Consider the following 11,241-nt stretch of genomic DNA (forward strand, 5'->3'; position numbering starts at 1 on the left):
TAATTAGAAAATATAATTTTTACAATAGTCTCTCTCTCTATCTCTCACACACACACACAAACACACAATAACTCAAGATATTAGTTTTGCCTTGAATATATTAGTACAGTAGTAATATTAATAAAATTTGTTTCAAATATTTAATATATATAAACGCACATTTTGTTTAAAATACACGAGACTGTCTATAACTGTAGTCTTCATCTAACATTTACTGTGAAAATACTTTAACATAGCTATCTAGCAAAGCTGTTGGTTTATTAGCATTAATAATATTAACATTAATAATATTTGTTTCAAATATTTAACATATATAAACACATGTTAACAAATTTTGTTTAAAAAAATGTGTTTGTATATTAAATATTTGAAACACATTTTACTACTGTGCTAAATATTATTTGTATATTTTAATTTATGTATATTTAATAGGTTTTTTATCAAATGAAAAATGTTTAATTAAAATATATATGGTTTATTAGTACAGTGATACAGAATGCTGAATGTACCTTTAGTGGCTGGTTAAATGGTACAAATTAGTACTTCCTCCTGTTAGAAAAGATTTTGTACTTCAGGGAGAACATATTTGACCCTGTAAAGACCAATACTGTATCTTTGAGGGTACAATTATGTAAAGTGTACCTTTGAGTACAAAACTGTACTCACATCGTACCTCTGTTTTTTAGAGTGTATATTACACATTTTTACTGCATATTACTCAGTTTTTACTGCATATTACACAGTTTTACACAGGATTGGATTTGGATTTCTATCTGTTTAAATGCATCTTGGGTGTGTTTACTCAAAAAATATAATACTGATACTAGTGGTGTGACGAGACACTAATATAACGAGACGAGACACGATACTGGGTTCACAAGAACGAGACGAGATTTAAAAATAAACTTTTAAAGAAAATGTCAAAAATGAAAATCATATAACACAAACTTAACAGACTGGTTTCTCTCCACATTGATTCTATAAGAACTAGAAATAAGAAAAAGAATATAAAATAAAAAAAATAAACTTTTCTAGGTCTTATATAGCTTTTTTTACTCCTAAATCTCTTGTAATTTAATTGTGCATACCCATAACCAGTCATATTACAGTTTTTACATGAAGCTCATGTGTCACATTGTGACTCTAAACTGCTAAACTCTAAACACAATTCCACATGTTCTCACTCTAATATCCTTCTAAATCACAGCTTTACAAATCACTAAACACAAACTGCATCATTTAGTACAGCTTCATCACCTGAGAATCACTGACCTTCAAATACAAAACCTTATTTACCAAGAAGTCTCACACAAGCTGCACCTGAGCAAACTTAATCAGAAGAACGTTTCAATCATTTATCAGAATATAAAAGAGGCCTCACGCGACTGATACAGGAAGAGTCAGAGTAAGAGGAAGAGGAAGGCAAATACGAGGCAATCGTTCAAGGAGGAACATCATTGGCAACCGTGCCATTGTCGATGTCCCTGAGCTGCGTGGTGGAAACATCACCATGTGTGCTGCCATTGGTCACCGTGGGGTCCTACATCACCATGCACAACTTGGTCCTCATAACACTTCTTCCAATAGAGTGATTCTTTTCTGCATGGAGGTGGAAAGTGTATGAACGCAGACCCCACGAGCGTGTGGAGATACTTCAGGCAATGGAGGAGGCATGTGATGACATCCACGCAGATGATTGCCAAGGATGGATTCACCAGGCGAGGTGTTTTTTTCCCCGCTGTTTGGTGAGAGAGAATATTGCAGCTGATGTAGATGAGGTCCTCTGGCCTGATCGAGATCAGGGGTCTGATGAACAGTGATCTGATTCTTTGCATTTTGCAATAAATATATTTTTGCTACGTCTTTGTATGTGAACTACACCGCACCAAATAAATAAAAACAACAGAAAACCAACATATTTCCATGGAGTTGTCTGCATTGAATTTCTACAGTGGCCCCATGAAGTCAAAAACACAACCAAATACTTCTGATAACAGAGCTCTGAATTTATCTTATCAGTGTTTATTTGATGCTCTGCAGGAGATATATAGTATATAAATATCTGGGTGTTGTTTTGGTGGAAAGAATCAGTTTTGCTAGAGATTTGTGGAGTTTTAGCAAAGCAGTTCATCATTTTCAGTTTGTGTTTAGAGTTTTGAGAAACTGATTCAAGTTTCTAGAAATGTGTTTAAACATTTGGGAAAAACTGTAAAGTTTTTGTCTTGATTGGCCGTGAACTCCTCTAGCAGCTCTCCCCGTACCTCTCACTCTTCCTCTCTCATTCTCACTCTTCCTCTTCCTCTCTCATTCTCACTCTTCCTCTTCCTCTCTCATTCTCACTCTTCCTCTTCCTCTCTCTGCAGCGTCTTTCACTCTCACTGTAAATTAGTGCTCACCTGTGCTCATTTTATAGTGCTGACTCCTGATTAAAATGGTAATAATTAATCATTAGGGTGTTTGTGGTCGTTTATCTCATGCTGTGTGATTTTGAATGTCAGTGTTTTGATATGAAAACATGTGACTTTATGTCAGATTGTTGTGTGTAATGCAGAGAACTGAGTTCAGTGCTTTTAAAAAGAGCTGTTTTGAATTGCAAAATGTGTTTAAAGCAGAAAATGTGTTTAGAGTTTTGGAGACTTGAGAAAAGGTTATACTCTCTGTTACACTTTTTGGTGCCACTTTAAAATAAGACTACACTTATAAAGGGTTTATAAATGGCTTACAATTAGTTTATTAATGGTTACTATTAATATAATAGATAATATACTAATATACTAATAATATAATAGAATTAGAACAGATGGCTGTGGGTTCACTATTTGGCACAATTTGCCCTTTCTACGTATGTGTTATAACTACAGTATATTAGCCCTGGTGAGTTAAATTACTCCAAAAGGTTAGTTGAAGCAGTTGAGGTTGAAAGGTTGAGTTTAAACAGTGTTTACTTGTTTATTAGCATTGCTAAAGTTAGTTAAACTAGCTGGCTAGGTGTTCTGGAGCTTCTGTACTTGATTCCACTCCGTAAAAATGATATTATACAGAGCAGATTTTACTAAGAGATATTTATTTGCATTACTTTAGCCAAACTAACAGTCAAAAAAAGCAGTGTGGGATGTCTGCTGATGGCAGGCTCTGTTAGCATTAGCATGTGCATTCATTCTGAGTTCTAGCTTCGGCTGCGTCCTCGCTAGTGCATTTGGGAGCTGGAGTGGAGGGAACGTTTTTTCCATTTTGAGTTGTTGAGCTGTTGAAAAGCTACGAGTGTGCCTTTAAAGCCCGATCGAGTGCAGTCATCCACTCTCCTCTAAAAAACAACATATTTTTTAAATCTCTCTCTGAGTTTTTTCTCTCTTCAGCATAAGATAGGTGCAGATTGCTGGAAAATGACCTTCATTCAGTCTTCTGTCTCTTCCTCTGCTTGGCTCTGCTCTTTTCATCACTCTATTGAGAGCGCTCAGCCTCTCCAGAGGGACCCGGCGTAACCTTGTTATAAAAAAACGCACGGGCTCCTTCACATAGACGCTGAAAAACCAAACGGATCGGCTTCACTTTCTTTCTGAAACCATCTCCGTGCACATCTCCCATGTAGATTCCACCTTCTTTTGTGTTTGATTCTTATTTTTTCACCCTTAGGCTACTTGACATTCACTCCCACACCTTTTCCTGACTCCGAGCAGAACGCTGTGCCGATTATGTAAGACTTGTGGAGGAAGATGGAACATTCAATATAGTTTATAAACGCACAATCTCATGCTCCATGCTTCTCAGTGTGGAGTGTGGAGAGGCGAGAGCAGGCCCTCTGGGTGGATAAATAAGGCTCGGTTAGATGCTATAACTGGCTGCAGTACTGCTACAGCCACTCGTCCTTTTCCTCTATTCCATCACGATTAATATCTCATGTAGGCTTTGAATACACATAGTTAAAATAGATATATAGTTATTACAATATATATATATATATATATATATATATATATATATATATATATATATATATATATATATATATATACTGTAAAGTAAAACAGAAAGTAAATTTAAGGGCATATATTCAAGTAATATTTACTCATAATTCTCAGTGTATGTAAATTTTTCAGTAAATGTTACTTTGCAACAATTCAATATTCAATTAGATTTTACTCGGTGTATCTTAGGAGATTTTACTACAACAATGCAGCGCTACATTCTCCCATGGCTTTAATGGTTTACTAAATAGTACTAAATAGCACTGAGTTAAAACAACTTAAGTGTTAAATTTGTCCTTTTTAAAAAATTATTTGTTTAGTCAAATAAACTAACAATTCATCTTTATTTTAACACACACTTTTAGGTTAATAAAACTTTAGTAAGATTTTTAAAATTTCAAGTTTTTCAAGTAAAACTTATAATTTTAGGTTACCATGGGTATTCTCACCATATTTTAGTATATTATTATTTAACAGTATAATAATGGAGCAATACAGGAGTAAACTGGGTAAGGAGTGAACTCTGTAGCTCAGAGTCAGCATACTGTGATCACTAGAAACACAGAATAAAGTTAATGTGCTCTTACAGCTCTACAACACTGAGACCTGCCAATCAACATGTACATTATAATTACTGCACGCCCAGGATAAGGGAGTCAAAAAATCATTTTTTACAGTGTATATCAGTGGTGAGCAGTGAGGCCCTTCTAACCCTTCAGAGAAGGGGTGACAATAAATGTATGTAAAAGATTACATAATTTTTTATCAGGAAATATATATTATAGTTATTGTAAGTGTAAGAATTTATTTTATAAATTAATTAAAACAAAAAACAGCAACTAATTCAAAGCATTAGTCTGTGTTTTTTAGTTGCTACTCTATGTTACATAGAGTAAATAAGTGAACTGAACTTCAGTTAATCCTTTCTTTTATTAACTTTACTTCATTTATTTTTACTGAATCAATCCTTTCTTTTAATAAACTTTACTTCATTTATTTTTACTGAATCAATCCTTTCTTTAAGTAAACTTTACTTAATTTCTGCATACAATATTACCTAATTACAATTACTTCATTTATACAATATTACTCAAATACTTTATGATACATAATCATCTGTGTAATACTGCTTAATATATAATATATTAAATGCTAACTTTATGCATACTGACTTTAGACATAAAAAATAGGAAATTAACTGTTTCTGCATGTATTTTAAAATGTATTTTAAAGTTATTCCGTGTGAACATTTACACATGTAATTTCCTGGGGACAGAAATGGCTCTGATTTATTGGAAAGGCTCATAAACACAATCTATACATAATCTATATCCCTCACTTCACACTCAAAACTTTACTAGGATTTACAGTGTGGCCAGTTTATACATGGGAGTGGAGGGTCGCCATGGCAGCGGCTTCAGTGCAGCATGCCTGCAGCAGTGTGGTGATGTCACAATGATGACGTCACAGCATTTGGAACTTTGGAGGTGAAGAAGATCCTGAGGTTGAACATCAGTGATCAGTTCTGCTTGCACCTGCGACTGAACTGCACTGAGAGAGAGAGACACCTGCACTGAGAGAGAGACAGAGAGACAGACTGAGAGAGAGACAGAGAGAGAGACAGAGAGACAGACTGAGAGAGAGACAGAGAGAGAGACAGACTGAGAGAGAGACAGAGAGAGAGAGAGACCGAAAGTTTAACCATCTACTCCACTGTGAGTAAATCGCTGCAGAGCAGCAGAAGGAATTAATTCATTTATACAATATTATTATGTATAATTTTAGTTAAAACACACATTCAAATATTTACATAATCTCAAAGACTGATTTTGTAAATGTCTCAACACATGGATAGCATGTAATACATTCTTTTACTAAATATAATGTATTACATGCCATCCATGTGTTGAGACAGTGTAATATGTGTGATTTAACTAAAATATTAAAATTAAAAAATTAAAAAAATATTTGAGTAATATTGTATAAATTAAGTGATTGTAATTAGGTAATATTGTATGCAGAAATGAAGTAAAGTTTACTAAAAGAAAGGATTGACTGAAGTTCAGTTCTCTTATTTACTCTATTTAACATCAAAGTCTTGAAACCGAGGTGAAGTTTCTTAAATTTATCTAAAATTAAATTTTGTTAAAAAAAGTAAATGCAGAAAATTGTGAAACTTTTTTAAAGTAAATTTTATGCATCATTTTTTTAAAAGTATTCCAGAGATCTGGAGAGAGAGATGGAGGAGCTAATGAGCGAGAGCGAGGTCCAGCAGACCATTGTACTGATCCAGAAGATAGAGAGTGAAAAAAGAGACCGAATCCTGCAGGCCTGGACTGTAGCCAGTAAAGAATGGATGGAGGAGAAAAAGAAGATGAAGCTGGAGATCGAACTGCTGAAGCAGGAAGCAGACAGGCTGAGGATGATGAAGAAGAAGGATGGAGAGATAAAGGACCTCAAGGAAATGAGGAAACTCCACCAATCAGAGATGGATCTGCTTCAAAAGAAAGAGAAAGACAGGAGAGACAGAATCCTGAAGGCCTGGACTGATGAGAGTAACAAATGGGACTCGGAGAAAAGAAAGATGAGGCAGGAGATCGCCCAGCTGAAGGAAGGAGAGAAGCTGAGAGCGATGAAGAGGAAGGATGAAGAGCAGGTGGGAGAGATGAAGGAGCTGGAGAAAATGAGAAAGCTCCACCAGAAAGAGATAGAACTGCTCCGAAAGAAAGATAACGAAAGAAGAGACAGAGTCCGAGAGTCATGGCTGAAACTCAGTGCTGAATGGAAGGAGGAGAAACAGCAGATGAAGCTGGAGGAGGAAAAAAGAGAACGTCTCCTGGAGTCCTGCATGAAGGAGAAGGACGAATGGAAGGAGAAGATGGAGACGATGATGAAAGAAAGAGAGAAGGAGAGGAAGGAGATGGAAAAGATGAGGAATGAGACGGAAGTCGAGGTGATAAAGGAGGAAGAGGAGAAGGAGGAGAGAGAGAAGGAGGAACTGGTGCTGAAAGTGAAAGCACTGTCTCTTGGAGAGGAGGACAACAGGTGGCAAAAGACCAACCTGAAGTCGAGGAGAAGAAGAAGAGCAGTCCGTTCCACCTATTAGTCTTTTCCCATTTTCACTTTCTCTACATCTATCCCTTAATCTTTTAAATAAATCAGTTTTTTTATTCAAACTGAATACAGCCTGCTGTACTGTTTTATCTTCTTTTTTATCAATATGTATTATACATACATGTAATATTTAATTATTCAAACAAGGGTTGTTACATACATCTATCATTACTTGATACAATAATGGTTTAACAAGGTTAAATAGAAGAAAAGTAGAAAAGAAATGAATAATAACCCCAAACCACCCCAACAAAGATCAGCCAGAAATAAAATGATAAATACATTCATAAATACATACATAAAGGTAAAGAAGTGAGAGTTTACAAATGCACATGTATTATATAATAAACAAAAGCTATGTATACATATGTATATAAATATATAGAGCTAAACAGCTACAACACATCATTACAACGTTCAATACAACGATTTTACAAGAGGAAATCAGACAATGTTTAAAGTATAACGCTTAAAGTGCCATGAAATAGTATTTGCAGTTTTCAGAATATTAAACAAACTTTAATATTAGAGAAAGATAATCTAATTACATACAAAAAGCATTTTTTTAATATTTATTTCATTTATTAAAGCGTACTACATCGTAATGCTTGAAAAGGTTGTAAATAATAATGAATTGAGACATTTGTTGAAGAAAATGCAATGATTAATAATGTGTTTACAAAATGACAGATAAAATTATACACTGTAAAAGATGGAAATAATAATAATAAAAAAGTGGGTATCACTTTAAAATAAGACTAGCTTTATAAAGGGTTTATAAATGTTTTACAATTAGTTTATTCATGGTTACTAAATAGGTTGTAAATGCCTTATAAATCATTAATGATCAGTTATAACACATACGTAGAAAGGGCAACAATGACCTGTTGTTTGCCAAATAGTGAACCCACAGCCGTCTATATTGTTGCTCTTTCCGCGTATGTGTTATAACTGATTTACAACCTAATTAGTAACCATTAATAAACTAATTGTAAACCATTTATAAACCTTTTATAAAGCTAGTCTTATTTTAAAGTGGCACCAAAAAGTGTAATAGAGAGTATAACCTTTTCTCAAGTCTCCAAAACACATTTTCTGCTTTAAACACATTTTGCAATTCAAAACAGCTCTTTTTAAAATAACTGAACTCAGTTCTCTGCATTAAACACAACAATCACACACAAAAAAAAAACACTGAGATTCAAAATCACACAGCATGAGATAAATGACCACAAACACCCTAATGATTAATTATTACCATTTTAATCAGGAGTCAGCACTATAAAATGAGCACAGGTGAGCACTAATTTACAGTGAGAGTGAAAGACGCTGCAGAGAGAGGAAGAGGAAGAGTGAGAATGAAAGAGGAAGAGTGAGAGGTAGAGGTAGAGCTGCTAGAGGAGTTCACAGCCAATCAAGCTTTCAAATTAATTCAGAGCTACTTTACGAAAGACTGGATTTAGAGTTCAGCCCAACTTCAGCCATTTCACTGTTTTCTCTGTAATTCTGATATTTTGACTTTTTTGACAGTTTTTCCACATTGTTTACACACAAAATGTGGAACTCTGCACACAAATCCAAAAACATGAAGCTCATGTGTCACATTGTGACTCTAAACTGCTAAACTCTAAACACAGTTCCACATGTTCTCACTCAAATATCCTTCTAAATCACAGCTTTAGTACAGCTTCATCACTTAAGAATCAAAGTTGCAACAAACTACATACAGTAAAAACAGCTTACATTTGTGTAGCATTTACATGTAGTACTGTAATGCTATATGCGGGGGTCCTACACCACGCCAAACAAATATAAAGAACAGACATATAAAGACAACATATTTCCATGGACTTCTGCATTTGAATTTGTACGGTGGCCTCATAAAGTCAAAAACAAAACTAAACACTTCTGATAACAGAGCTCTGAATTGATCTTATCAGTGTTTATTTGATGCTCTGCAGGAGATATATAGTATATAAATAGCTGGGTGTTGTTTTGGTGGAAGGAATCAGTTTTGCTAGAGATTTGTGGAGTTTTAACAAAGCAGTTCATCATTTTTAGTTTGTGTTTAGAGTTTTGAGAAACTGAGCCATGCGTTTAAACATCTGGGAAAAACTGTATATTATCCAGATATTGAGAATTACCACAACTATGAACAAGCGCTGTTTCTGCTGCTCCATGCTGTTTCCACACGCGCGGTCTGTGCAGCGTTCACTGCTTGCAGCCATTCAGTGTTAAAGCAGCTAAACACTGCACCGATATACACACTGAAACACAGAATCTTCTCAATATATTTACTTTCTTGCTCCCGCACCAGACAGCTTGTGCTTGTGTGGTTTATTGGTGCGCATTATTTGGTGCCTTTTGGTTTTTATGCCTGTGTGAAACCAAACCAAACAGAGGGAGAAACGCTCCAAATAAATACTATAGACTATAGACACTCACTGGGATGTAATTATATTGATTTAAGTTTTGTTTTGGTGTTAAAGGAAGGTGGTCATTATAAATGTACCGACCTAGGGTTTTATAGTTCACCCTCCTTTGTTTCCTCACTATGGGGTAATGCTGGCCACACCCCTTTTTCCCCAGGGGCATGCCAGACTAACTGCCATAGACACAACACAATTAACTGCTAATATCCATTGATATTATTGATATGAACTTTGGAACAGCAATGCATATGAGGTCATATGAGGACAATTGAGTTTGATAGTTTAGCTCAGGGGTCACTAATAGGCATCCGGGTCCGGGCCCAGAAAGTGTCCAATCTGGACCCAAACCGATAAACTCCTGAGAAGGATTTAATTCTGACCGTGTTCATTTAAAGCAGCAGAACGTTTATTGTCTTTATGGTTTTTGTGCTTTACAGTGCAGTAAACCTACAGACCAATCACGTGTGCTGTAAGATCTCAAAATGCTCTCCTCAGCCAATCAGATCTGTGCAGATGCGAGAGGGCGGAGCCACACAGGCGAAGCAGGCGGTGAGAAGTGGGAGAATAAAGCGAGAAAAGCTAATACAGATGGTGCGCACCAGAAAAAGAAATTAAAATACTACATTTATAAAACATATTAACAGTAATGTAACCGAGCGGTGTTACTTATAGGAATTAAAGAGAAACAACCGAGACAAGAGTGCAAAATATTCCACCTTACTCCACCTGATCAGAACTCCTCAACAAGAAAAAACTCCCTCGCTCTACTCCCAAAACAACCCTACCTCAAAACTACAGCAACCCACAGGGGACAAAAAGCATTGGCAACTTCCCCCATCAGTGTTACCCACACCATAATAAAGTGTGATACAGTAATAATATTAAATAAAATAACACTGCTGTTTTTAAAAAAAAAGTTGATATTTTGGCCAAGTTCAGCAAACATTTCTCCATATATTGTTTAATTTGTCATTAATGTAATTATTATCATGACAGGCAGGCGCAAATTTATTATAAATAAAATTAAACAGAATAAATATAGCATTTTGAAACAAAGTAAATATACAGATTCACATTATTAGACTTGATATGTTAAATTATTGAGGGTTTTTCCATTTATTTTATGATAGGTTGATAATGTAATTATTGTGACAGGCCTATTTCAAACAATACATATTGTTGAAATATACTGGTATGTGTAAATTGTTTTGTCTTTCAGTTGTTGATGATGTAAAACACTGACAGAACTACTACGCTTTTAGTATACAGTACATAATACTGAATCATAACGCAAGTTAATCAAATCAAATCAAATTTATTTTTATAGCGCTTTTTACAACTGGTGTTGGCACAAAGCAGCTTTACAGATAATGATGGCGTTAAAGTTAATGAAAGTTAATAATGGCGATGGTCCGGACCTTGGACTAACTGGACCGTACTGCATTTTAATTAAATACACCTGGTTTAGCTGGTTAACTTTACTAATGTGGTTGACAATTTTTCAAGCTGGTAACATTAATGGACCAGTGTTGACAACAACAGCTTTTCAGCAGCTTAACTTAATACCATCTAATACTATGGTCTGTATTGTTGGATAAGAGTTTGCTGTCTATTGACATCAGTTTAGTGACCAATACCATTAACCTGCATATACACTCATGGCCGAAAGTGTTGGTACCCCTGAATTCTTTTACAGAAAATGAAGTATTTCTCCCAGAAAATTATTGCAA

The 11,241-nt window shown here is 35.1% G+C and overlaps 1 protein-coding gene across 1 annotated transcript; it reads left to right on the forward strand.

Moving 5' to 3' along the window:
* The first annotated feature begins 5,466 nt into the window (after window positions 1-5,466).
* On the forward strand, window positions 5,467-7,146 carry LOC125804581 (uncharacterized). Its single transcript, XM_049483578.1, has 2 exons — window positions 5,467-5,680; window positions 6,181-7,146. The coding sequence occupies exon 2, from the start codon at window positions 6,205-6,207 to the stop codon at window positions 7,069-7,071; it is 867 nt and encodes a 288-aa protein (XP_049339535.1). The 5' UTR covers window positions 5,467-5,680; window positions 6,181-6,204; the 3' UTR covers window positions 7,072-7,146.
* Window positions 7,147-11,241: the final 4,095 nt, after the last annotated feature.

The sequence above is a fragment of the Astyanax mexicanus genome, chromosome 9, assembly GCF_023375975.1.
Source record: "Astyanax mexicanus isolate ESR-SI-001 chromosome 9, AstMex3_surface, whole genome shotgun sequence".
Classification (NCBI taxonomy): domain Eukaryota; kingdom Metazoa; phylum Chordata; class Actinopteri; order Characiformes; family Acestrorhamphidae; genus Astyanax; species Astyanax mexicanus.

Coding starts and splice junctions, on each gene's coding strand:
- LOC125804581 (XM_049483578.1), top strand. CDS start 6,205: ATGGAGGAGCTAATGAGCGAGAGCGAGGTCCAGCAGACCATTGTACTG.